Source organism: Piliocolobus tephrosceles, chromosome 17 (assembly GCF_002776525.5).
Source record: "Piliocolobus tephrosceles isolate RC106 chromosome 17, ASM277652v3, whole genome shotgun sequence".
NCBI classification, from domain to species: Eukaryota; Metazoa; Chordata; class Mammalia; order Primates; family Cercopithecidae; genus Piliocolobus; species Piliocolobus tephrosceles.
Window position 1 is genome coordinate 20758422 of NC_045450.1, and position 27949 is coordinate 20786370.

Below are 27949 nucleotides of genomic sequence, written 5' to 3' on the forward strand. Positions count from 1 at the left end.
CCAGCTACTCGGGAGGCTGAGGCAGGAGAATGGCGTGAACCCAGGAGGCAGAGCTTGCAGTGAGTGGAGATCGCGCCACTGCACTCCAGCCTGGGCAACACAGTGAGACTCTGTTTCAGAAAAAAAAAAAAAAAAAAAGGCTAGGCGCAGTGGCCTATGCCTGTAATCCCAGCACTTTGGGAGGCTGAGGCGGGTGGATCGCCTGGGGTCAGGAGTTTGAGACCAGCCTGGCCGACATGGTGAAACCCCGTCTCCACTAAAAATACAAAAAAATAAGCCAGGTGTGGTGGTGCACGCTTGTAATCCCAGCTACTTGGGAGGCTGGGACAGGAGAATTGCTTGAACCCAGGAGGCGAAGGTTGCGGTGAGCCAAGGTCGTGCCACTGCACTCTAGCCTGAGTGACAGAGTGAGACATTGTCTAAAAAAAAAAAAAAACACTTAACCATGTAATAAGTGATTATGGTTGTTGGTGCTGAGTCACTATATTCACTTTGTGTGTGTATGGTGTGGGGTGATTAATTTGCATAGACACTTCGATTTTTGTCCTTTTTTTTTTTTTCAGGTTGCTAGGAAGAGGCTCAATGTTTGTGTTTTCACCAGATCAATTTCAGAGACTGCTTAAAATTAATCCAGACTGGAAAACCCACAGACTTCTTGATTTAGGTGCTGGAGATGGAGAAGTCACAAAAATCATGAGCCCTCATTTTGAAGAAATCTATGCCACCGAGCTTTCTGAAACTATGATATGGCAGCTTCAGAAAAAGAAATACAGGTATAATTTTTAGACATGGGATATATTTTTTGGTTTTAGATGCATTTCTTCTTGAAAGTATATTATTTAAAGGATACGGATCAAAAATGATCTTCCAGGATTAGGAATTAAAAAAAATCATTTAATACATAAGTAGCTGGAAATACAGAGAAATAATCTTCTGGTGGCAGTATTTTCCTGGAGCAGAGGGGTTGGCACTATAGGGAAGAAAAGGACCAGCGAGAGATAGCTTGGAAAAGGCAGATCAGAAGAAGGGACTTCTTCCCTAATAAGAATCTGGCATTCTCAAAAAAAATTTTTTTAAGTAGTTTTAAAATATACATAGCATAGAATTTACTATTTTAACCATTTTTAAGTGTACAGTTCAGTGGTATTAGGTACATTTACATCATTGTACAATCGTCACCACTATTCATCTCCAGAATTTTTTGTCTTCCGAAATGGAAACTCTGTACCCAATAAACAGTAACTCCCCATTTTTCCCTCCTCCTAACCCCTGACAACCACCATTCTACTTTGTCTATGAATTTGACTATTCTGGGTACCTCGTATAAGAGGAATTATATACATTAGCTCCTTGCAACTGGCTTATTTCATGTAGCATAATGTCTTCAACGTTTACTCAAGGTTGATTTACTCATGTTGTACCATGGGCCAAAATTTTCTTTCTTTTTTTTTTTTTTGAGACGGAGTTTCGTTCTTGTTGCCCAGGCTGGAGTACAATGGCGTGATCTCAGCTCACTGCAACCTCTACCTCCCAGGTTCAAGCAATTCTCCTGTTTCAGCCTCCCAGGTAGCTGGGATTACAGGCGTATGCCACCATGCCCGGCTAATTTTTTTTGTATTTTTAGTAGGGATAGCGTTTCACTACTTGGCCAGACTGGTCTCGAACTTCTGACCTCAGGTAATCCAGAGTGCTGGGATTACAGGTGTGAGCCACGGCGTCTGGCCCAAAATTTTCTTTAAGGATGAGTAATAGTTTGTTGTATGCATGTACCACGTTTTGTTTACCCATTTATCTGTCAGTGGATACTTGGGTTGTTTCTGCCATTTGGCTGTTGTGAATAATGCTGCTATGAACATGGGTGTACAAATACCTACTTGAGCCCCTACTTTTTCTTCTTTTGGGTATAGACCCAGAAGTGGACTTGCTGGATCACATGGCTGAGTCTGGGTTTAATTTTTTGAGGAATTGCAATACTTTTCCATTGCTGCCGCACCATTTTACCTTCCTACCAGCAATGTAGTACAAGGGTTTCAGTTTCTCCACTCTTTAACAATACTTGCTATTTTCTGTTTTGTTTTGCTTTTAATATATAGTCGTCAGTGTTAATTTTGGTATTAAGGTCATCTGGAACTTGAAAGACTAGGAAGAAGGGTATTTTTTTTTTTTTTTTTTGAGATGAAGTCTCACTCTGTTACCCAAGCTGGAATGCAATGGCATGATCTTGGCTCACTGAAACCTCCACCTCCAGGAGAACCATTCAAGTGATTCTCCTGCCTCATCCTGCTGAGTAGCTGGGATTACAGGCACATGTCACCATGCTCGGCTAATTTTTTTTTGTATTTTATTTTTATTTTTATTTATTTTATTTTTTTATTGTTATTATTTTTTGAGACGGAGTCTCGCTCTGTCGCCTGGGCTGGAGTGCAGTGGCCGGATCTCAGCTCACTGCAAGCTCCGCCTCCCAGGTTTATGCCATTCTCCTGCCTCAGCCTCCCGAGTAGCTAGGACTACAGGCGCCCGCCACCTCGCCCGGCTAGCTTTTTGTATTTTTTAGTAGAGACGGGGTTTCACCGTGTTAGCCAGGATGGTCTCGAACTCCTGACCTCGTAATCCGCCCGTCTCGGCCTCCCAAAGTGCTGGGATTACAGGCTTGAGCCACCGCGCCCGGCCATGTATTTTTAGTAGAGACTGGGTTTCACTATGTTGACCAGGCTGGTCTCAAACTGCTGACCTCGTGATCCACCTGCCTTGGCCTCCCAAAATTTGTTGGGATTACAGGCATGAGCCACCGCACCCGGCCAGAAGAAGGGTATTCTTATTTCAGTATCATTTATTGATTGGGAGATTTCTGTCTCTTGGCTCAGTGCAGAATGGGGGAGGTAGAGCTGGAGTCGGCCTCCTTCTCTGTGATATTTTTGGAAGTCTGGTTAGCCTTAGAAAGGAGAAAGAATTATGTAATCACTTACTTTCCTATCCACATGTTTCTACTTTTGCAGATTAACCCTAGAGACACCATCAGTGTAGCTTTTGGAGCAGCACTGGTTTGAGCTTTTGCAAAACATGGAAATTTTTAGCCTGGAGAAGGGAAGATTACTGTGAACAGATACTCTGTGGGATTTTTATATGGAAGGAAAGGAGTAGGTGTAGTCTTTGGTATAATCAGACACAGCTATGCCTTAGAAGTTGAGTTACAGCTTAGGGAAATCGACCTTCCTAGCTTGAACTGTCTTAAGTCCTTATCACTGTCAGTGTTTGAATTGCTGTTAGAGATGTTATAGGAAGAGACATTAGGAAGTTGAGCCGAGTGATTGGAAAGCCCCTTAGCTTTAGCAGTCTGTCTCAGATAAGGTTCTGGTGGGTCTGCATAGTAATAATTGACATGTTTTCCTTCAGTTAGAAATTAATTTGGCATTTCAAAACTTGGAATGCTTTGACCTTTGTTATAACAGTGGCTTAAGTCAGGCTGAATTCCTAATCTGATTCCACCTCCCCTCACTTTAAAAAATCCATGCTTTGAAGTGGGTTGAAGAGGAAGGTGTTAAACCCATCTTCAGATGATTGACCACCCCAGCCTTCTTTTTCTTTTATTCTAAGTGTCTAAATGGAATTTTCAATGAAACTTCAGATGTTTGAATTAGTAATATATCTGGAGTGTACATGGTATGTAAAGGTATCTACCACATAAAAAATACTTGTTTAATTTTTTCCCTCGTATACAGCACATAAGCCAAAAACCTGCAGTTTGACCTGCATGGGAAATTCATACTGATTGGCATTCCTTCATAATATTAGTATGAAGTGAAAATATTTTCACAAAAGTGGTAAATTTTGTAACCATTGGTGCAGTTTGAGGTTTTAACGAGGAAGTGGTATCTTTATTTCCTACGTTTAGAGGTCTCCCAATCCAAGATGGCAAGGTAGACTTTCAGCTTAATTTTACATTTTTTTCTTCCTTTTGAGATTAGAACTATTTTCTGTTTCTCTTCAATATCTGGGCCATGAAAAACAGGCTTTTTATTATTAATTAATATATGCATTTTTAGAGACAGGGTCTCTGTCACCTGGGTTACAGCAAGGTGGCGTGATTATAGCTCACTGCAGCCTTGAACTCCTGGGCTCAAGTGATCCTCTCACCTCAGCCTCCTCAGAAGCTGGGACTACAGGTGCCTGCTTCCATATCTGGCTAATTTGAGAGAGTGTGTGTGTGTGTGCGTGTGTGTGTGTGTGTTTTGTTTGTGTGTCATATGTTTGGAGACACGAGTTTCACTATGTTGACCAGGCCAGTTTTGAACTCCTGGCCTCAAACAGTCCTCCTCCCTTGGCCTCCCAGAGTGCTGAGATTATAGGTGTGAGCAAAACATGCCTTTTAACATAAAGGTTCTGTAATTTTTCTTTTTTTTGAGACGAAGTCTCACTCTGTCATCCAGGCTGGAGTGCAGTGGCACGATCTCAGCTCACTGCAACCTCTGCCTCCCGGGTTCAAGTGATTCTCCTGCCTCAGCCTCCCCAAGTAGCTGTGATTACAGGTGCACGCTGCCACACCCAGCTAAATTTTTTGTATTTTAGCAGAGATGAGGTTTCACTGTGTTGCCCAGGCTGGTCTCGAGTTCTTGAGCTCAGGTAATCCGCCTGCCTTGGCCTCCCAAAGTGCTGGGATTACAGGCGTGAGCCACTGTGCCCAGCTAAAGTTTCTGTGTTTTAAAAATAGGTCAATAAACGGAAAATGGCCCAGTTTTTCCTTTATCTTCCCAAGTTGTCATTGTTTATGTCAGAAAACCCAATTGTAAAACTAAAGGATGTGGTTTTGATTTTTACAGCAAGACAATATGTTTTCTTTATATTGTTGGTATTTCATTTTTTATTTAGGATTTATCAAAATACCGATTGCTTATTTCCTAAGTTTAGAGCTCTCCCAACCTGAGATGGCAAAGCATCTTTTCCTTTTTTTTTTTTTTTTTTTGGGAGATGGAATCTCACCCTGTTGCCCAGGCTGGAATGCAGTGGCACCATCTCAGCTCACTGTACAACCTCTGCCTCCCGGGTTCAAGCAATTCTCCTGCTTCAACCTCCCGAGTAGATGGGACTACAGGTGCATGCTGCCATGCCTGGCTAAGTTTTTGTATTTTAGTAGAGATGGGGTTTCACTGTGTTGCCCAGCTGGTCTTGAAATCTTGAGCTCAGATAATCCGTCCGCTTTGGCCTCCCAAAGTGCTAGGATTACAGGTGTGAGCCACTGTGCCTGGCCCTTTATTTTGAGACAGGATCTTGCTTTGTCATCCAGGCGGGAGTGCAGTGATGCAATCATAGCTCACTGTAACCTCAAACTCTTGGTTCAAGCCATCCTCCTGCCTCAGCTGCCCAAGTAGCTTAGTTAGGACTACATGCATGTGCCACCATCCTTGGCTATTTTTAATTTTTTATAGAGATGGGGTCTCGTTGTGTTGCCCAGGATGGTCTCAAACTCCTGGGCTCAAGCAATCCTCCCAAAGTGCTATAATTACAGATGTTAGCTACCACACGTGACTGCTTTATCATTCTCTAAAGAGAAATATATTTTACATCCTTCTGGAGGTATTAACTCATTTTCTTGAAAATAATAATCCGCTGAATAGATACCCTCATTCTAGGTTTAGAAATATGTTTTAGAAAGAGGAAAATTCTGACAACTTGTTAGGATTCCTGGGCTAATAGGCAGTTTTAGTGGGGCTAAGCAATTTGTCTTCATCAGTGGAACTGAGTGAGTTTTCAGATAAAAATCACAAAACAGAAGTAAGGATGCACTTGAGCTTCTATAGGTATAGATTTAACTGTCTTGGTGTTAGTCATCATTTTCTGTTATGAGCATATATTTCTCTTCCAAAATTACCAACACAGAGGCTACCTATCTGAAACTAATTCTGAGGTAGATTTAGTGAGATTATTTAAATTGGAACATGCTGATGATGTTTGGCTTCTGCTTCATTGCAGATAGACGTAAGATTTTTTTGTTGTTTTGTTTTTTAAAATCAAATATATAATTTGTGTTTTACAATTTATGACTTTAAATTGGCTGCTTAGCTAAGGCATTAGTATGTACAAATAGTCCTTTCTTTATTCATTTCCATTTTTTAGAATGGGAATCGATGACATTTTTGTTCTGAAAGTAGTCTTCTGAGTAGTGTTTGGAAACTCTTTGAATGAGCTAAATTGAGTTTCCAAAATTACTGTTACAGTTGACTTAGTACAACAAAGTGATTTTGAAGCCAGAATGCCCTACTTACTTCAAACAGTATTTAGTGCATTGAAACACCTGCTCCAGTAAGGAGTCTGACTAGTCCCTGGAAGTTTGTTAGGCTGCTATTTGGAAGAGGCTTTAGTTTGACAAAAATATAGATTGAAAAGAAAATGAAACTAAGTGCTTTGTGTTTTTAAAATTCTGCTGTTCAGAAATGCTATAAAAAATCATTATGCTAATGAGGGTTTCAAAACAGCCCTCATTATACTTTTAGAATTTTCTGAGCTATCTTACAGTATCTGCTCAACATTACTAAAGACTTGTTTACCAAAGATCCTTTTTTTATGTTTCCTTTTTTAACCTGTCTCTATCGTAACATGTCTCACCTACCACATTCTGATTGGTATAACCAAGCAGGAGTAAGTAATTTGTAAAATTGCCTAATTGTGTGGCTAACAAAGACTCTTGATATAAAAACTCCCCCTTTCTAGAGATAACATTATAGAGGACTGAAAATGTTCTCTGTGTTCTGTGTGTGTATATGAAAGTGAGAGATTGAGGGTCGAGAGTGTTTTTTTTTAAACCATGCTCTTAGTGTTAATAGGATGTCCTGGGCTTTATCTTTTCTGTATAGTTTTTGTTTTGTTTTGTTTTGAGATAGAGTCTCGCTGTGTCCCCATGCTGGAGTACAGTGACGTGATCTCGGCTCACTGCAACCTCTGCTTCCCTGATTCAAGCGATTCTCCTGCCTCAGCCTCCCAAGTAGCTGGGATTACAGGCACACACCACCACCACACTCAGCTCATTTTTGTATTTTTAGTAGAGATGGTGTTTCACCATGTTGGCCTGGATGGTCTCAATCTCCTGACCTCGTGATCCACCTGCCTTGGCCTCCCAAAGTGCTGGTATTACAGGTGTGAGCCACTGTGCCTGGCCCTTTTTTGTGTAGTTATTTAGATATGAAGATTCTCAAGTATGAAATATGTCTTTCCTGGGAACAGAAATGTTCTCAAAGGTCATAAGTTATCAATGGAAATTATTTTATACTACTCCCAGCCATTTTTAAGAATAGAAGGGATCCTAGGAATAGAAAACATTAATTATATGATGTATTTTTTGATTAAGTTCCAATGAGTGGTAGAAAGCAGGACTCTTGTTCATTAACTGATATTCAAGAATTTGATGTTTTAGTTTCATAACTTTATCAGGTTACATCTTCATACTTACTAAACATGATTAGTTCTTGTAAAGGAAACTTCGTATGTGTTGAGATTTGGAAATAGGTGAAATGCTAAATTTAAAGAAATATGGACCAGGCATGGTGGCTCATGCCTGTAATCCCAGCACTTTGGGAGGCTGAGGCAGTCGGATCACTTGAGGTTAGGAGTTCAAGATCAGCCTAGCCAACATGGTGAAACCCCATCTCTACTAAACACACAAAAATTATCTGGGCATGGTGGCACCTGCCCGTCATCTCAGTTCCTCAGGAGGTGGAGGCAGGAGAATCGCTTGAACCCAGGAGGCGGAGGTTACCCTGAGCCAAGATTGCTCCAGTGTACTCTAGCCTGGGCAATAGAGTGAGACTCCATCTCAAAAAAAAAAAAAAAGAAATATGATTGCTATTTTTCTCTTCCCTGGCCATGTCATTATTGCAAACATAAATCATAACAAGATTTTGAACTTACTTTAGAAGACAAAGTTAAAGCCTTTACTGTCATCTCAGTTATTTTTAAAAATGTCTTTAGAGAGATGTTATGTTAATACAGTTATTTCTGATTTTTCTAGAGTGCTTGGTATAAATGAATGGCAGAATACAGGGTTCCAGTATGATGTCATCAGCTGCCTGAACTTGCTGGACCGCTGTGATCAGCCCCTGACTTTGTTAAAAGATATCAGAAGTGTCTTGGAGCCAACTAGAGGCAGGGTCATCCTTGCCCTGGTCCTCCCTTTTCATCCCTATGTGGAAAACGGTAAGTGTGGTCAGTCAGGCTGGCTGTTACCGAGGATAGCTGTTTATTGGTATTTGTGATTTTGTGCTGTGTACAATTTAACATTGTCTAGTATTTCTCATAATAGCCTGCAGTTTAAAGTAATCCAGTTAATCCATGTAAAACACCACCTTGGTTAATGTTCACCTTAAGGTGGACTTTATAGAGATCTAGCATTCCCCTTGCAGTAGTAATAATTAATATTTAGCTGGGTCTGACTGTTTGAGATTGAAAGCCAAAAATGCATCTGTATCTCTGGTTTTAAATGGAACTTGAACCATTTATTTACTAGTTTTACAACTGAATCGAGCAATAAACAGTTCCTTTAAATCTGGTCATATATACTTGCTGAATGTCATGGCTGTTTTGTTTTGTGTTTTGCATCTCTTGTGCCAGACTCTAAAAATGATAAATGCTCTTATTTGTTTTTTTCTCTTTTGAAGACCATATGTGTTGCAGCATGTATCATTTCTTTCTGTAACATTTGATTTTTTGATTGCATGGTCTTGCTCTTCAGCAATACTGAATGAAGAATATGTTAGAAGAAATGGGTTGATTTCATATCACTTCATAGTTACTGTGACCTCTGGCCATTCTGACTTAATGCCACATTAATTTGTAGTTTTAGTTTATGTGGTTTGCATTTTAGGTCATCTTGAAAGTTATGACTTGAAGTCTCCTGCATTTTCATAAGTTAATGTACATTAATATACAATTATTTATTTTATGAATAATACAAGTTACTGTTTAAAAATCTTTAGTGTTTCTTTTTCTTCTTTCTTTCTTTTTTTTTTTTTTCGAGACAGAACCTTGCTCTGTTGCCCTGGCTAGAGTACAGTGGTGCGATCTCGGCTCACTGCAACCTCCACCTCATGGGTTCAAGCAATTCTCCTGCCTCAGCCTCCTGAGTCCCAAGTAACTGGGACTATAGGCACATGCCACTATGCCTGGCTAACTTTGGTATTTTCAGTAGAGATGGGGTTTTGCCATGTTGACCAGGCTGGTCTCTAACTCCTGATCTCAGGTGATCCTCCCGCCTCTGCCTCCCAAAATGCTGAGATTACAGGTGCGAGCCACCATGCCCGGCTGAAAAATCTTTAGATTTTCTATTTTACTGCCTCAGTTGACCTTGACTTCAGAAACTCTTAAGAGCTCACAGACATTTTGAAGAAATCTGTTACTATTTTGCAAATGTCATCATGATCAAATATCATGAAAATCTGTGTCTTAAGGAATAATGCCCTTGTTTCTTATAACCATTGGATTCTGTGTGGATTTGTGGTGTCACAAATTAATTTAATTTCTTGTTTGTTATTTTTTCTCCCCAGATCTTAACTGCCTTCAGATTTAATTCTTGTCTTAATATTTACCAAATGGTTTCAGATTTGTGTTGATAATGGGGAAAATGGGGAATTCTTTCGATATAGAAGGGTGTGGAAAAGAACAGAGAGAACAAATCTCCCCTTTCCCATCTTAGATCTCCATTTTTATGTTCCTGTTGTTGAGTGGCTTGTCATGGTAAACAAAAAACGCTTTTAAATGTGAGTGTACATATATCATCTATATGTTGCAAAATGTCTTCCTTTGTGATTCAGCAACCTGATCTTACTTCAGTGCTACTACTCCCTGTGTAATTAAGCCTCAGCTCCAGCTCTCTACACTGCACTCACTAGTCATCAGGTTGGAAGGTCCTGCGTTCCTGTGTCCTGTAGGACAACCACATGATAGAACTTTAATGCTACTTCCTGGCATAGCAGGAGGTGAAAGAGCAGGGGGAAGAAACATCAATCTAACCACGAATTTTATTTCCTTGTGCTTCTGATGCTAAAAATGGAGAGGAAGTCAAGCTAGACAAGAGGGCAGTCTCCATGAAGGGTGGAAAACAAGCTCCTTGATTGTGGATGTGCAGAGCTGCCTGTTGAGTCTGAGGAGTCTGGCATGTGACACACTGCAGACCTGAGACAAGAAGCCTTGTTGCTATGGGTGACTTTTAGTGACCTGTAAATTTTGCAGACGCGCCATGGCACTCTATTATTGCTTTTTTTCTCTGAATCACTAATTAGATCCTGATGATTTCCATGTGAAACCGTGAGGACTGGGAGATGCAAAATGGTCTTGCTGTGTAGATTCATGAATGCTGGACTGTTGGAGGATATCTGAGTGTGCTTTGCATACTTGCCTTAATTTATTTTTTTAACTAAAAGTAGTTGTAGGTGAAATGATTACTTATATAATTGTTTTGGTAAATGACTGGAAGTTGAACCACAGCAGTTTTGCTTTTTGGAAGAAAGTAAAATGAAAAAAATATTCTAATTTCAGTTTATTTGGCTTACTGACCCAGTTTTGGCTAGGGGTTATTGAATATAGTGAGAATTATTTTAAGTACCCCCCCAAAGAAGGAAAGAGATGTAGTCAAGAAAAGGATAATTATATTGTAAAAATAAAAATTTAATGGTGTCTACTTTTTCAAAAATGTAATTTTTATTAAAAAGCAATTCAGTAATTTAAAAAATAGCTCAAACAACTTACTGGAGGGTTTACAATAAAAAGTTTCTCGGCTGTGCGCGGTGGCTCACACCTGTAATCCCAGCACTTTGGGAGGCCAAGGCGGGCAGATCACGAGGTCAGGAGATCAAGACCATCGTAGCTAACACGGTGAAATCCCATCTCTACTAAAAATACAAAAACAAAATTAGCTGGGCGTGGTGTTGGGTGCGGTGTCCGGCGCGGTGTCGGTCGCCTATAGTCCCGGCTACTCAGGAGGCTGAGGTGGGAGAATGGCGTGAACACAGGAGGCGAAGCTTGCAGTGAGCCGAGATTGCGCCACTGGACTCCAGCCTGGGCGACAGAGCCAGACTCCATCTCAAACACAACAACAACAAAGTTTCTCATCCAGTCCAGTTCCACATCTTGTTCAGGTTTCTTTAATATTCTTTAATAGATAATCTATACAAATATAAGTATGTATGTACATTTAAAAAGTTGTTTATACAGGCAGTACCCAATTATAAATACTTCTGTTGCCTTTTTCCACTTAAATGTATCTAGGAAAGTAGTTCTTACCAGCACATATGTCTCCACATGGTTGTCCAGATGTAAGCTGTAGATGCCAGAGCTGGCTTGGACTGGTTCATGAGAGCTGATTGTTGTTTTGGTAGGAATTTAGTGAACTGGTGGTTAAACATGGCCATTATTGAAATTGACCATTATGGGAGTATTTACTCTGTAAAAATTGGCAAACACTGCAAATAGCCTTTTTCTTCTCCAAACTGGTAGTTACACATTTACCAGCACACCACTAGATGTATAACTTTACTAGAGGAGGTCTCTAGATAGCAGTTTGCTTTGTAATGTTTAAAAACAAAACACCCTCCCCTCCCCTCTTTTTTCTTTTTCTTTTTTTTCTTTTCTTTTTCTTTTTCTTTCTTTTCTGACAGGGACTCGCTCTGTTGCCCAGACTGGAGTGCAGTGGTGCTATCATAGCTCACTGCAGCCTTGACCTCCTGGGCTCAAGCTATTCTCCCACCTCAGCCTCCTGAGTAGGTGGGACTACAGGTGCATGCCACCACACCCATCTAACTTGTGTATTTTTTTGGTAGAGAGGAGGTCTGGCGGTGTTGCCCAGGCTGGTCTTGAACTCTTGGGATTAAGTGATTGGCCTGCCTTGGCCTCCCAAAGTGTTGGGATTATAGGTGTCAGCCACTGCACCTGGCCTTGTTTCTAACTTTAATGAAAATATTTCTGCTTTATGATGCTAATTTTTTTTTTTTTTTTTACTTGAAGTTGCTGTTGTTTGACTTGAGATGGTTGTTTTGTTTGTTTGTTTGTTTTTGAGATGGAGTCTCACTCTGTCACTGAGGCTGGAATGTGGTGGCACGATCTTGGCTTACTCACTGCAACTTCCGCCTCCTGGGTTCAAGCAATTTTCCTGCCTCAGCCTATGGAATAGCTGGGATTATAGATGTGTGCCACCACGCCAGGCTCATTTTTGTAGTTTTAGTAGAGACAGGGTTTCGCTATGTTGGCCAGGCTGGTCTTGAACTCCTGACCTCAAGTGATGCCCCCGCCTCAGCCTCCCAAAGTGCTGTGATTACATTTCCCTCTCAAAGTTGTGCTATAGACTGCGTGTTTGTTTGTGTTCCTCCCAGATGTATATGTTGAGGCTCCCACCCCCCATCGTGATGGTATTAGGACATGGGGTCTTTGGGAGGTGATTAGGATTAGATGAGATTATGAGAGCAGAGCCCTCCTGAATGGGATGAATGCCCTTTTAAGAGTTCTGAGAGACCTTGCTTCTCTCTGCCTTCTGCCATACAAGGATACAACAAGAGGTCAGCAGCCTGTACCCTAGAAAGAGGGTCCTCACCAGAACTCAACGATGCTGGCACCCTGATCTCAGACTTCCAGCCTCTGGAACTGTGAGAAATAAATTTCTATTATTCATAAGCCACTCAGTCTATGGTAATTTGTTTTTGTAGCTCAAACTAAAACAAATTGTTTCAGTATTAATTCTTTTTTCATTGTCATGGGAAACTCAAATCTAAACAGAAAGTTACAGCTTAGACTGGGTGTGGTGGCTTATGCCTGTAATGCTAGCCCTTTGGGAGGCCAAGGTGGGCAGATCACCTGAGGTCAGGAGTTCAAGACCAGCCTGCCCAACATAGTGAAACCCCATCTCTACTAAAAATAGAAAAAGTAGCCAGGCGTGGTGGCGTGCACCTGTAATCCCAGCTACTCAGGAGACTGAGGCAGGAGAATCGCTTGAACCCTGGAGGCAGAGGTTGCATTGAGCCGAGATCACGTCATTATACTCCATCCTGCGCATCAAGAGTGAAACCCCTCAAGAAGAAAAAAAAAAAGTTACAGCTTAATCGTTTTCAGTGAAAATGTTTCTGGATGCTCAGATAGCAAGACAATTAATACTGTTGGGGTTTGTTGAATGGTCTTTATGGAAAGGGGTGAAGCTTCATGGTGAGGGACTGACGTATGCTACATATTTTGATTTAAATGCTGAAGGAACATTTTTCTGCAGCAACATTGTTCAATTGCATTTATAGAAAGGCATTTGAGGACCTACTGTGTACCAAGTGGAAATACAGAGATAAATGAGCATCATGCTTTCGCTCTTAAAACACAGAATAGTACAGAATATAGGTATCAACAGATAATGGCAGGAAATTGTGGTAAGAAATATGTCAAAGTAAGTACTGAAGAATTAGAGACGAAAAGATCTGTTAGCCTCTGGGTGAGTTAGGGAAGGTTTCATGTTGAGGTGAGCTGTGTTTGTAGTCTGAAGCGTTTTACCAGGCTGAGGGGAACAGCATGTGCAAAAGCATGAAAGTGTGAATAAGGTTCGTGTGGGGGTGAAGCAAGTTCAGTATGACCCAAGGATAGGTTGCAAAAGAGGCCTTTGATTGTGTAGTGTAGCACTCAGTAAATATTGTTGGCACCTGAAATCAATGACTGTGCATTCCAAACCAATCTGAAAGCTATTTCCTTTTGGTGTGGGTTTGGTTTTCTTGTTAATTTCGAAATATACTTTTGAACACTGAGATCTCTGAAACTGCTAGATCTCCAGAAGTGTAATTTGGAAAGAAACTTGCTTGTAGCTTTAACAAAATAAGGAGCTCTTCCCAAATAAAACTTGTTTTGAAGTTTGAAAATAAATACTGTTGGTGGGATAGATGAATAAATGCATGAATACTGTGTATACACCAGATATTCTTACATATGACCTAGAGGAATGGAACTCTTTGCAAAAGTATATTCCATATTTCAGCTTCAAAATCAATCTTTGAAACATGGTCCTTGCTTACATGGGAAAGGCACATTGTGAGTCAAATACTAGTTTATCTTAGGGATTTTGTCTCCTGGTTAGTTACACAATGAACAGTGTATTTTCAGCCCTGAAATTCAGTACCAAAATGTAATGCCTCCCATAAATTAAAAGTAAATTATTGAATTCAACACTTCTGTTCATTTTGATGGTATTAGTGCTTGCCCTTTTTTGCAGTCTGGCTTAGAAGCTTATTACTTTACCTGAGCTAGTAGTCTCAGAGTGGGGAAGTATACACTGCAGAGTACACAAGACAGTTTATTTTGGAATATGGCAGGAAAATATTAGCATTTTTTATTTATATTGCTGCTTATGCCATTGTTTAATTTCTGTTTTTGTGTATAAGGTACAAACGTACATATTCACGCATATACTGTATACAAGACACATGTAATCCCACACATATACACATGTGCACTCACATATATACACAGATACACATAAAAAAATGAGGTTCCATGCTGCCTCCTTTCCCCTGCCCATTTTTCTGGGCACATACGATCAGGAAAGTTTGATATCACTGATTTAAACCATCAATGCAAAAACACTTTCAAAGGAATCTTAAAGTATTTTAAAATTCTAAGTTTTATAAAGAATACATCTGAGGCAATACCAGTTTAAAAGAAACACTTTAATGAAATAAACATAGTAAGTTGTAAGGTTGTAATTTGTGTCTAATAATGAATGCATACTTATGGACACTTTAGATTTTTTAATACCAAAGTGGCTTTCAAAGGACAATTTATGTCATGTTTTCTTAGTGAAGTGGTAATGAATTCCATAAATATCCTTGCTGTACCATGAATCCTATCTGACATTTCCCTCCTAAATTGGTTAAAAATCAGTATTATAGGCTGGGCGCGGTGGCTCACACCTGTAATCCCAGCACTTTGGGAGGCCAAGGCAGGCAGATCATTTGAGGTCAGGAGTTTGAGACCAGCCAGGCCAACATGGCGAAACCCCATCTCTACTAAAAATACAAAAAAAAAAAAAAGAAAAATATTAGCTGGGCATGGTGGCACGCACCTGTAATCCCAGCTACTTGGGAAACTGAGGCAGAAGAATGGCATGAACCTGGGAGGTGGAGGTTGTAGTGAGCCGGATCGCACCACTGCACTCCAGCCTGGGCAACAGAACGAGACTTGGTCTCAAAAGAAAAAAAAAAAAGAAAAAAAAGTCAGTATTACAAACGTGCTTGTAAAGTAGATGTGTTGCCCACATCTTCCCTGGTGCTGTTATTTGGCACAACACTGACATCTAGAGTCAGTTGTGGCTTATTTGTTCCAAAGTTTCCTCTGTTTAACCTTCAGCTTTGGATTTTCTGTATTTTGGCTTTTATGGTCTTACTGTAGCCACTATTCTATTCTCCTTTTGCTGGTAGCATGATGTTCCATACCCTGGCAGGCAAATGTGCGTTACCCCATTGCCCCATTACAACATCAGAGGGAATAACTTTCACTAAGGTGCTTTTCAAAATGAATGTCTCTAACTCAAATTTTGTCACGTTGCTCCCTCTCAACTTATTTTGATTGTCCCAAGATTTCCACAAACCATGAAGGTGATTCTTCCACTCAAGACTGAGGCATATGGTTTGGCTTCAGATTTTCAGGATGGCAGTCATCACACTTCTCATGTTGAGTAAAGCAAACTCAGGATACATGTTTAAAATAGAATTTTTTTTTTCTTGGCAAATTTGGAAGGTATTTTTCAGTTGTATTTTGTTAGGTTTTGGTATTTTGATAATGACTGTTAGTTATAGTTTCCTTACATTCTGGCATCCTTCTTTGTAGCCAGTTGTCTTTTCTGTTTACCTTTATTTTTTTTAAGACCTGATGATACATGTTCATTAACACTGCCATAGTTCCTGGAGTTGGATTCTCAGTGACTTAATTGAAAATTAAAATGTTTCTATGGTCTTTCATAGTTGGAAAATACTCTTCTGTTTTCATAAGTCGTGTTGTCTTTCTCCTGCAATAATAAATAAATTGAAAGCCATGTTTAAGGTTATGTAACCAATGAAGCCACCTGCCAAGGAACATGCAAACCATTGGGCCATCTTGGATTCTGGGTCCTAAGTGCCCATACAGTAATCTTAAAGGCCAGGTTACCATTTCCCCATCCGTATTTAGAGTAGGATGTGGGAACTGAAAAATTCTTGTTTTGTTTGGATGCTATTGTCAACATCCTGGCTGGGAGCTTTACAATTCTTACTTCTAAGACTGCTTTCAGGCCACATACCTTGGCCTTGTCGTTGAAAACATGTCCCAGCCTCAGAAAGAAAAATGACTTATAATTACTCAGCATGGCATCTTAGTAATTAGACCACCTATCATCTTTATGTATTCATATATACACTGGAGGATGAAACGACTACTTAAGACGATATTCTTTCCTTGGCAGAAATCCTTTGTAAAAGTTAGATTTTTAGTGCTTGCTTTGGCAGCACATACACTAAAATTGGAACAATACAGAGAAGATTAGCATGGCCCCTGGGCAAGGGTGACACACAAATTCGTGAAGCATTCTATATTTTTTAAAAAGAAAAAATTAAAGTAAAAGTTGGACTTTAGAAAAGTCGCCTTATTTCAGTCTCCTGATGCATTTGCCCTCTTGGCTGCTGTTTAAGAGGAAAATATCTTTACTAGTGTATCAGTTCAGCTTATTTTGTGCTCGCTTTGGCAGCACATACACTAAAACTGGAATGATACAGAGACGATTAGCATGGCCCTCGCACAAAGATGACGCGTAAATTTGTGAAGCATTCCATAAATTTTAAAAAATAAATAAAAATAGGCCGGGCGTGGTGGCTCACGCCTGTAATCCCAGCACTTTGGGAGGCCTAGGTGGGCGGATCTTGAGGTCAGAATATCGAGACCATCCTGGCTAACACGATGAAACCCTGTCTCTACTAAAAAATACAAAAAATTAGCCAGGCGTAGTGGCGGGCACCTGTAGTCCCAACTACTCACTTGGGAGGCTGAGGCAGGGGAATGGCGTGAACCTGGGAGGCGGAGCTTGCAGTGAGCCAAGATTGTGCCACTGCACTTCAGCCTGGGCGACAGAGTGAGACTCTGTCTCAGAAAGAAAAAACAAAAAAAGGAAAGAAATACTTTCAGGATGTGTTATAGGTATAGATATATTCTTCTTTTCAGTTCAACCCCAGACACTGGAGAAATACTCATTTTTTAGTATCATTAGCTGCATCTTTTCTAATGTAAATTTATTTTCATCTTATAAGTAACAAGTAATTTTTTTCATAATTTGACCCACAGACGTTTGCAGTATCTACTGAATGCCCACCACTGCATGCAGGATACTGTACAGAGTAGCTTTTAATCTATCCTTTTAAAGCATCATTGTCTGTATTGAGAACATTGCTGGTGTCCAGTGTGTTTCTGAAAGTTTCCATGTCACTAAGAAGCCAAACTGGGGCTATTTAATATTGTATCAGATGTCTTTTGTTATGTATTTATTAAAACAGGTTCTATATAAAAATGCATTTCATGTGAAAGTTCTCTTTCATTGGGAGGCCGAGACGGGCGGATCACAAGGTCAGGAGATCGAGACCATCCTGGCTAACACGGTGAAACCCCGTCTCTACTAAAAAAAATACAAAAAAAACTAGCCGGGCGAGGTGGCGGGTGCCTGTAGTCCCAGCTACTCGGGAGGCTGAGGCAGGAGAATGGCGTAAACCCGGGAGGCGGAGTTTGAAGTGATCTGAGATCCGGCCACTGCACTCCAGCCTGGGCAACAGAGCGAGACTCCGTCTCAAAAAAAAAAAAAAAAAAAAGGAAGTTCTCTTTCAGACTCTTCTGAAGGAAAACATATAAGGTTATTGACAGCTCCTTGGCAGCTTAGTTTTTTCAAACATGCTTTATATCTGTATTTACTTTTTTTGTTGTTGTTGACATTTTACACTTACAGATCGCTGGTTTGTTTCCACATGTCTCTTATGGTATAGTTCTTGAGCAATTTCCTGAAAAATACGCCGAACACTCTTCTTCTATAAAGACAAATGAGAAAAAAAAAATCTCTCCTTTGGGAATATAAGCGATGATAACTACACATCATCAGAACTTTTCTTGCTTTATTGCCACGGGTCTCAAAAACTACTGCCTCCCCCAACACATCTGTGCCTACCGTTAACTCTTTTGTATTTGAGAACTTTAAATGGAATTTATGGTTGAGAACTGTCCAATTTAAGTCACAGTTTACCCCTTGAGATTATTTTGTCATTGAGTTTCTCAACAATAGGAAACAGTATCTGTGGTTGAAAATTACCTTAATACTCTGTTTAAACTTAACATTTAAATATTTTAAAACTAAAAATATTTCAGTTTTGAAATAGTTACAACCAGCCACAATTTAAAAAATATTTTGCAAGTGTTGGTCTGTACCTGTTGTGAGTCTTCTTTTATTTCTTTGTTTCTTAGAGGTTGGGATTTTGACTGCCAAGAAGAGAAGGAAAGTCTGTGAAACATTTTATGTACTCATAACAATGGTGGCAGATATCCCATGCCCTAATAAGATTAAACTAACTTGATATTTAAATGATATACAATAAGAGTAAATAATTTTTACATCATTTCCGAGATACTTTTATGCCATTAAAAACTAATTGAACAAACTGATGTTGATTGTAGGATTTATAGTAATCCTAACGTAATGGTATATATCTCCCTTCTTATACGCATAGCCAAAAGGTTTTCTTTCTCAATAACTTTAGCCCTTTTTGAAGATTTTAAGGCAGCTTTTAGTCTCTTCATCAACCCATTTTTGTTCTTAAAGGCTATTCTTAAAGCTTTCATAGATAACAGTAATATCTTACCCCCCACCTGCCCACACCTCACCCCTACAGCAGAAAGATAGCATAGTGGATGGCTCTCTTCTTAATCCCATGTTACTGGGCTTTAAAGAGAAAACACTGCAAATTGTGTCCTCTGGCTAATAATTTCAGTGATGAGACTGTATGATGCCTTCTTTGAAAGACCTCTTCTGCAGGTGATGTTTTCTGCAGGTGGTGTTCCCTGCAGATGCACAGGAAAATATTAATTAGGGAGCTCTTGCTGAGGCCTGTAACTTGTGGAGAGATGGAAATTATTTTTCTTTTGATAATATTCAAGGATATAGGGACATTGCATGCAAGAAGATTTGACTTACTTTGGAGAGCAGTATGAAGGCCACGCATACACCGGTCACATAGACAGAGAGCAGTGATACAAGAGCTGTCAGGAAGCACCACAGTTCCTTGCTGAGCAGCTTAATTTCTTAATTACAAAAACAGAAAGAAACACAGTCACTATTAAAGCCTGTTTTTTCAAATACATTAGTATAAAGTATCCTTGACACAGCATGTTAGAGGTGAAACGTGAACTTACTCTGCTTGCCTATTCATAAACTAGACCTCAAAAGGTACTCAAATATGTGATAGTTAATGCCAGTTCATCAGTTCTTTAAATATGGTAAACCAAAAATGTTACTGTTTTTAAAAATTAAAAAAATTCAGCCAACCATTTGTCATATTGCTGAGCATCACTTTTTAGATAAAGGATTATTCAAAGTTAGATAAACATTTCCAGACAGTTTGTTCAAGAGCATCTAAAATCTCTTTTGGTAGAAATGGTTTACCAGCATCATCAAGAGCCTGCCTATGTGGTTAAGATATTTTCACGTGTATTTGTTAAGGATGATATTTATAATCTTGAAACTGGTACACATAGCTGAAGGGTCCATCTGTGAAAGAACCTGGGAAGGCCATACGTTGAGGAGCACAGTGCTCACTGCGTGCTTGAAAGACAGGCACTTTTGCCGAATGTGCTCTTCTTTTCTTTATGATAAAATTCTGGAAATAGAGTTATTGAATCCATTTTCACATTCGGAATTTCTCTGTCCTTGCAGAAATTGTCTTGTGCTCTGGGTAGGGGATTAAGTAACATGCCGTGTCTCCAATTACCTGACTGTTTGGAGTACAAAATACAATTAGATTTGTACTTAATGTCTGAATAGCCTGTACTTTCCAACTAAATATCCCATAGAAGAGGCTGGGCGTGATTGCTCATGCCTGTAATCCCAGCACTTTGGGAGGCCGAGGCAGGCAGATCACTTGAGGTCAGGAGTTTGAGACCAGCCTGGCCAAAATGGTGAAACCCCATCTCTACTAAAAATACAAAAATTAGCTGGGCGTGGTGGCACATGCCTGTAATCCCAGCTACTCAGGAGGTTGAGGCAGGAGAATCACTTGAACCTGGAAGGTGGAAGTTGGTTGCAGTGAGCTGAGATCATGCCACCGCAGTCCAGCCTGGGCGACAGAGCAAGACTCTTGTCTTAAAAAAAAAAAAAAAAAAAAAAATCCCACAGATGCTTATCCTGTGAATGCAATTTATGCAGCATGCATTTTTATTTTGAAACTAACAAATTAACCACATCTATATAACTTGAATAAAAAAGCTTCAGTGCTAAATTAAGAGCTCTGTAGAAAAGACAGGAAGTTGCCATGTCTGCCTTAACACTTCCAATTCTGCCTTTCACTTTCACTTCACTTTATATAAGCCTTGCAGTTTTGAGATCTTCATCTTTTTACAAGCCATTTTTCCTTTTGACTAACATGTTTTTCGAAGGCTAATGCAGTGAGACATACCAATCTCTAAAGCTGTGTGTGTTTTCATATCAGTAGCTAACATTTATTATTTGCTGTATGTCAGGCACTATTAAAAATGCTTTATGTGCCTTAACTTGTTTATAATTTAGCTGACAGATGAGAATAAACTAGGGTTAAATGACATTTGAATATCAAAAGCCCGTTAGAACCCTAGTAGTTTAAAAGCAGGGATTGTAATACTGGATGATCTCCCTTCCTCAGAGTCCTATTTTGAAATCAAAGGGCTGGTCGATTTTGAGTTCATGTTTTAACAATCTCAGTGCTCATCGTACCAGGGTCCTTCCTAAGGGAAGAGACTCCAACAAGGTGAGGAGTTGCTGCTGTTCTCTCTTTTCTTTCAGAATCATGTAAAGCTTTTTCTCTGAAATTCCCTTTTTTTTTTTTCTTGGAAATTTCTTAATTTCAGTCTACTCAGGGGAATGACTTGGTGAAATTACTGATAGGATTTAGCTATGTTTGATGTCCTTGCTCGGGTGAGGAATTGTCACGGGTTTTATGAAATCTCAGGAAGTGAGAATCATCATTTTCCGTTCACTGATGACCAGGCGGAATGGGAAGGGTCAGGGATCCCTTAGTAGCTTCCCTCCCAATCTGTGATTATTTTCCAAGTTGCATAGTTTCTCTGGGTCCAATTTATTGATCTTCTACACTTCTCTAGTGCTTTGTTCTAGGTGGTGCATTACCAGACTAGTTGCTGAGAAAGCTGATAGTTACTCACCACAAGCTTCCCTTTGGACATGGTACTTTACACTAAATCACTGTGATATACAAAAGGGATGAGCATGGCTGGTTAGCTGCCACTATGGAGAGAGAATAGAGCACCCAGCAAATCACTGACTTTGTGTTAGTGGATGTTCGAGATAGATTGGAGTAGTTCTTTGGTTTTGTTTTTCTGAGACAGAGTCTTGCTCTGTCGCCCAGGCTGGAGTGCAGTAGTGTGATCTCGGCTCACTGCAGCCTTTGCCTCCTGGGTTACAAGCGATTCTCCTGCCTCAGCCTCCCAAGTAGCTGGGACTACAGGTGCATGCCACCACACTCGGCTAATTTTTGTATTTTGAGTAGAGATGGGGTTTTACCATGTTGACCAGGCTGGTCTTGAACTCCTGACCTCAAGTGATTTTTGCCTGCCTCAGCCTCCCAAAGTGCTGGGATTACAGGTGTGAACCACCACACCCAGCCAGTTGGAGTAGTTCTTTAGTCCAAACCTCATGGTGACTTGTGCTCAGATCACACCCTTCACTGGCTAGGGTATTAACATAGCAAATTTATCTCCTGATTTCTGCATGTGAGTGAGGTAATGGTTTTACAGGCCTGAACAAGATGCAGTGATGCACTGAAATAAAGCCTCGCTGACTGACCTCTTACCACCAGTGTGGTCCCTCCTCCCGTCTGCTTAGCTGTTGCTTCCCGCACACTGGGGAATGCTATTCCACAGATGTAAATTGCACTGTCGTTTGCAGTCACTCTGTTTACAGTGAGGGAAACTTGGTTTTCTATGAAGGCTTCCCTCACTGTGAACTTGTCTGCCTCACTTTTGCACCCATCCAAGCACAGGTTCTCAGGCTGTTGAGCGCCGTAGCGAAACCACAGGCGTGTTGGTTGCTCAGAAGGGCATCCGGTTGCGGAGAAGGTACACTTTATGGTGACGGCCTCGTGAGTGTAGTCCACTTCTAGGTACCATGGTTGTGTGACAGAGACAGTACAGGCGCCCACAGCACCTGAGGGAGGAAGCAGATGAGTGGGTTAATGGGCCTGTCACCTCACTGTCTGCGCTTTTATTTTACTTATATTTTTGAGGTAGGAAACCCAGCCATTCTGTTATTTTTCTTACCTTAATCCCAATATAAATAAGTCTAAAAACAGACACCAGTGGTCCTCACTTGTCCCAACTCCTGTTTTTTGACCTTGACCTGCTGGGTCACATGATATCTGTTGACTTGAGGCCAGCCCTAGAGAGGCTTCAGGGGAACAGAGCCCTGCACAGAGGTGGCACTGTATTGGAGTCAGAAGTTTGGGATCTGTCTGTGACTCTTGCTCCTTACAAGCTTTCCTTCGATCCAGTCACTCAATCTCCCAGCCCACCTTCTTGTCCACACCCTGGCCTCCCCAGAGTGCTGTGCTCAGTGTGGTAACCTGTGTCCCCAGACAAACGCTGCTGCCGCTGATGGAGCCCATGAACAGCAGCGATGTTTGTGCTTTGTGGGAGTTGAGATCGCCAGGAATTCATGGCCATTCACAATTGTTCCTTTGTGAGCCCCGTGTCCCTTTGGGAAACATGATAAAAGGCAAGATGTACACCTGTGGAAATGCAGCCCTGGCTTAGCCTACCATGCCTTTGATTACTGAGCAGGGACCAAGTGAGCTCGCCAGGCCATGGCTAAGCAGATTTGGTTTCTTCCTGGCGTGTGTGCTGCATTGTAGGCCCTTGTAGCATGTATCTTATTTAATTAACAGTATTGTGATAAAGAGCACAGACCTGAGTTCAGATCCTAGCTCTGCCTGTTCCCAGCATTATAATCTCAGTATCTCAGTTTCCTGATTAGCAAATGAGGATAGTATTGTTGACCTCATGCAGTTAGTGTGACATTCAAGATGATGCCTAGGAAGTGTTTACCTGCCTAAGCGATAGTAAGTATTAAATACAAGGGAGTGATTGCTGCTGCAGCTGCCACTGCTACTATTTCCACAGTGTCAGATGGCTGTTTGAGAGATGGTTGTGGATGTCTATCCACGAGGTGTTCACAGAGCTGGGATGAGTCACCCAGTCCAGTGCACTGTCCACCATGTGGTGCTCTTCCGAGTTACGAGGATTGAGTCCCTCACCTTGGCCTTCATATCCTGGGCACGTGAAGCTGGAAAGCCACTGGAGTGCACAAATGGAAAGACCCACCCTAAACCCTTCTTGCGGCAGGGGAGGCCATAGGTAAAATAGTGTTGGTTGAGACAAATTGGAATTTGTCAAGGTTTTGGTGTGACCGCCACCTGGTCATATGTTCCCAAATGGTCCTATTTGTGTGAGTTTGTCCTTTGCTACTGTAAATGAAATTGAGAAGTCATCCAAGTGGTCTGATGCTTAATTTTCAGACGGGGGCTTTTTTTCTCTTACTGTTTCTCTTATGGATCCCCATTCATAACAGCAGAGGAATTAAAGTTAGAATCATGGCGTTTGTGATGTGAGTCTCTTCTCACCATGTGTTTTTGTTTTTGTTATTGTTTTTAGACAGAGTCTTTGTCTCCCAGGCTGGAGTGCAGTGGCGCAATCATGGCTCACTGCAACCCTGACCTCCTGCCTTAGCTTCTCAAAAGTAGCTGGGACTACAGGCATGCAGCACTGTGCCCAGCTAATTTTTGTATTTTTTGTAGAGACAGGTCTCGCCTTGTTGCCCAGGCTGGTCTTGAACCTCTAAACTCAAGCGACCCACTTGCCTCGGCCTTCCAAAGTGCTGGGATTACAAGTGTGAGCCACTGCGCCTGGCTCTCTTCTCATCATGTTATATTTTAGTATTTGTGCGATGTGAGATGAGCTGGGAGCTCTGTGGTGACCTGATAAATGCAAACCAGACAAGAGGGTGCGTGCAGTCATCTGGAGGAGGCCTGCAAGCTTCTCAGAGCCTCATGTCTGCGGGAGGCCCAGCTCAGCTCCATCTCCAGCCAAGGGGATTGGATCCCCTCTCAAGTCTGATAAATACAACCTCATGTCTCCTGCCCAGACTTAAGCACCTTACAAGTACAGTGAAACATTTTATAGTATATTCTGAGTGGAAATTTAAAATGGAATTGGGTCTGCCAAAACTTAGCAAGGTTAATCACTGTCTCAGTCTCAAGTCATCTTTCAGATGTTTTTATTTTTATTTATAAAATTATTTTTAAAAAGCAGATGATTCCATTATTTACACATTTTTATTTTTGTGTCGCCCAAACTGGAATGCAGTGGTGTGATCTTGGCTTACTGTAGCCTTTGTCTCCTGGGCTCAAGCAGTCCTCTCACCGCAGCCTCTGGAGTAGCTGAGACTATAGGTGTGCACCACCACGCCTGGGTAATTTTTTTATTTTTGGTAGAGACAGGGTTTTGCGATGTTGGCCAGCCTGGTCTTAAACTCCTGGGCTCAAGCAATCCACTCACCTCAGCCTTCCAAATCAGGTAGTGTTTCTAAAAGGGAAGCTAAAGAGCCAGGCGTGGTGGTGTGGCCATTAGTCACCGCTACTCAGGAGGCTGTGATGGGAAGCTGATTGAGCCCAGGAATTCCAGGCTGCAGTGAGCTGTGATGGCACCACTGCACTCCAGCCTGGGCAACATTGTGAGACCCTGTCTCTATAAAAGGAATAGAGGCTGGGCGTGGTGGCTCACGCCTGTAATCCTAGCGCTTTGGGATGCCAAGGTGGGCAGATCACCTGAGGTCAGGAGTTCGAGGCTAGCGTGGCCAACATGGTAAAACCCTGTCTTTACTAAAAATACAAAAAATTAGCCAGGTGTGATGGTGGATGCCTGTAATCCCAGCTACTTGGGAGGCTGAAGCAGAAGAATCGCTTGAATGTGGGAGTCAGAGGTTGCAGTGAGCCAAGATTGTGCCACTGCACTCCAGCCTGGGTGAAAGAGTGAGACTCTTGTCTCAAAAAAAAAAACAAAACAAAACGGTTGGGGTGGGGGGCGGGTAGCTGACTTTTAACACTTTTCTTTAAAAACTAGTAGTATAGGATAAAAACAGGTAATTGTAACTTTGGAATTTCATATCTCTACTTATTTCCACCTTCTTCCCAATTAGTCTGAGTGTGGGAGAAAACCAATTGTAATGATTTCCTATGTGAGCAGGGACTTGTGATGAAACTGTGGTTCCCTCCCCCGACCAGTTAGGCAACCTATTAACAAAAAAGAGAAGTTTGGATGTGTCACACCACAGCCTGCTTCTGTGAACAGTTTCTTTTAAGAAGCCTCATATTCTAGGAATTGTTTTTTAAAAACAGTATCCAATGAAAAGGTTGAAATTTTATTTCCTCTGTAGAGGGAATAAAAAGATTGTTATTATTATTTAAAAAAACCATATTGAGGCTGGACATGGTGGCTCACGCCTGTAATCCCAACACTTTGGGAGGCCGAGGTGGGCGGATCACGAGGTCAGGAGACTGAGACCATCCTGGCTAACATGGTGAAACCCTGTCTCTACTAAAAATATAAAAAATTAGCTGGGCGTGGCAGCGGGCGCCTGTAGTCCCAGCTACTCGGGAGGCTGAGGCAGGAGAATGGTGTGAACCTGGGAGGTGGAGCTTACAGTGAGCCAAGATCGCACCACTGCACTCCAGCCTGGGCGACCCAGTGAGGCTCCGTCTCAAAACAAACAAACAAAAAAACCATATTGAAAGTAAGTAGAGAACTAATTCTTGACATTTAAACAAAGCTGTCTCTCTAGTAAGTAAGAAGTAAGTAAATGTCTTGCTATGTTGCCCAGGCTGGAGTGCAGTGGCATGATCACAGCTCCCTGTAGCCTCAAACTCCTGGGCTCAAGTGATCCTCCTGCCTCAGCCTCCCAAGTAGGTGGGACTGCAGGTGCATGCCATCACGCCCAGCTTTTTTTTTTTATTGTGTAGAAATGGGGGTCTCGTTATGTTGTTCATGCTGGTCTTGAACTCCTGGGCTCAAGCGATCCTCCCACCTTGGCCCCCAAACAGGCGTGAACCATCACGCCCAGCCCAAAGCTTTGTTTGTGATATTAGATTTCAAATACAGTCAGCCCCCTGCCATCACATGGCTTCGACCCAATCTTGTTTCTTTTCTCCTCCCACCTACTCCTTCACTCCCGTGTTATTTTAGAGCAAATCCCATCCATTTTATCTGCATATCTTTCAGAATATATCTCTAAAAGACAATAATTCTTCTTTAAAATAATGCTAATTAAAAGTCTATGAAAGTAATATATACTTATTAGCAAAAAACAGATTATTAAAAGTAGAAGCAAAAAGTCACCCATAGTCCTTTTGCCTGAAATAACTCCCATTAACATTTTGATGTATTTCTTCACAGATGAGAAAAAATTAATTTTAAGAACTTTTCCCCCTTCCCTGCCCTATAATCCAAATTGTGTGGGCAAATCTGAGATTATTAGATGCATTGGAAATACTTTCTCTTTTGTAGATAAAAAAACGGGTAGGCAGAATTTTAAAAACATATATTATGGGATGGCTATTCTCCATATAAGGAGTCATGGCAGTTTTTTTTCTTAAACGAAAAGTACTTTTATAGAAATTGTTCTTTGAAAATATTCAGCAAATAATTGTTTATTGCTTTCTATGTGCAGATCAAGTTTGTATAATAATTAAATTGTTGATGTACCTACAATTTTAAGAATATTTTCAGCCCTTTGTTTGGTCAGATTGTCTCCAAAGCAGCATTATAGCAAAGAGACTTTTCAAGGTTAATAAGAAACTTTTTCTCAGCTATTTTTTTATTATCCATTTCTCAGGGGAAAAAGGAAACTTATCCTCTTAGGCAGTTTCTATAATGTTATACATTTAAAAATTAATCTGAAGGAGCTTAAAATATAAATGCATTAGGTGAAAAATAGCAATTGATTTAAATAAAATGAAGGAGGAGAAGAAAAAGAACCTTACCGACACAAAATAGAATGAGATTGGTTTGCAGATGGTGAGCGATGTTGCTTCTGCTCACAGTCCCCATTTCTGTGTGTGCCGGGGCAGGCTGGGGTATGTATTTGAAAGGAAAGTTGGCTTTCTTTTTTCAGAAGGGAAGAGCTGAAGAGAGGAACCTCTTATGAAGGAACCATAATCAGGAACTTTTTGAAATTGTGCAAGGATGGTTTGTAACTCAGCTTCACCATTTAACGTTGAGATTTTGGCCTGGAACACATTTAGAAATGTGCATATCATTTTTTTTTTTCATGGATTTTACAGTCCTCATAGGTGTTAGATGTTTTTGGGTGAGATTTTGATTTACACGTAGCACATATTCCCAGGAAGAAGGAGTATTGTTTGACAGATAATTCATACTTGGATTTTTCAGAACAGTTCAGTCACTGTCCAGGGTATCTGCTGTGGGTGCCGCTCTGGGCCAGTAACTGCTGGGAACAAAGACACAGCAGAAGGAGAAGTGGCTTTGTGTAGAGACGAGAGAAAAGTTAGTAAACAACACATTCTAGTGCAGTGAAGAAATAAATTGTCTATTATTAACTAGTTGTACTCCAGTTTTGAATTCAAAGACACCTTCCTTCCCCACTTTTTTTTGAGACAGGGTCTCTATCATC

At 40.9% G+C, this 27949-nt stretch overlaps 2 protein-coding genes and 2 non-coding genes across 9 annotated transcripts in view; 3 read left to right on the plus strand and 1 right to left on the minus strand.

Annotated features, from left to right (window-relative positions):
• METTL9 (methyltransferase like 9) overlaps positions 1 to 27949 on the plus strand; it is a 50828-nt gene that overhangs the window by 18320 nt on the left and 4559 nt on the right. For 2 of the 4 annotated variants that reach the window (XM_023225038.2, XM_023225039.2), the window contains exons 3-4: positions 564 to 773; positions 8000 to 8184. In XM_023225038.2, coding sequence (XP_023080806.1) covers positions 564 to 773; positions 8000 to 8184 — 395 coding nt within the window. The other 2 variants (XM_023225040.2, XM_023225041.2) reach the window with 2 other exon arrangements.
• Positions 15634 to 27862, minus strand: IGSF6 (immunoglobulin superfamily member 6). 3 transcript variants are annotated; one of them, XM_023225043.3, is made up of 6 exons: positions 27300 to 27862; positions 22055 to 22414; positions 19199 to 19305; positions 18436 to 18486; positions 17961 to 18041; positions 15634 to 16006 (listed from the first exon to the last, which is right to left on the minus strand). In XM_023225043.3, exons 1-6 carry the CDS (start codon positions 27364 to 27366, stop codon positions 15947 to 15949), a joined length of 726 nt encoding a protein of 241 aa, XP_023080811.1. In that variant the 5' UTR covers positions 27367 to 27862; the 3' UTR covers positions 15634 to 15946. The 3 variants fall into 3 exon arrangements, 2 of the variants coding, with proteins under 2 accessions (XP_023080811.1, XP_023080812.1); XR_002734292.3 differs by lacking the exon at positions 15634 to 16006 and adding an exon at positions 18889 to 19065 and having other exon boundaries at positions 17963 to 18041; XM_023225044.3 differs by lacking the exon at positions 17961 to 18041.
• LOC111551210 lies at positions 16466 to 16572 on the plus strand. Its single transcript, XR_002734295.1, has one exon. It is a non-coding gene; the product is annotated as a U6 spliceosomal RNA (small nuclear RNA).
• On the plus strand, positions 16705 to 16811 carry LOC111551211. The gene has a single exon (XR_002734296.1). It is a non-coding gene; the product is annotated as a U6 spliceosomal RNA (small nuclear RNA).

Excerpts from the sequence above, each read along its gene's own strand:
- IGSF6 (XM_023225043.3), bottom strand. The coding sequence starts at position 27,366 with ATGGGGACTGTGAGCAGAAGCAACATCGCTCACCATCTGCAAACCAAT. Across the intron at positions 22,415-27,299 it reads TCTCATTCTATTTTGTGTCG|GTGCTGTGGGCGCCTGTACT; the intron begins GTAAGGTTCTTT and ends TTCCTCCCTCAG. Across the intron at positions 16,007-17,960 it reads TGGAAACAAACCAGCGATCT|GAGAAAGACAACACGACTTA; the intron begins GTAAGTGTAAAA and ends TTATTATTGCAG.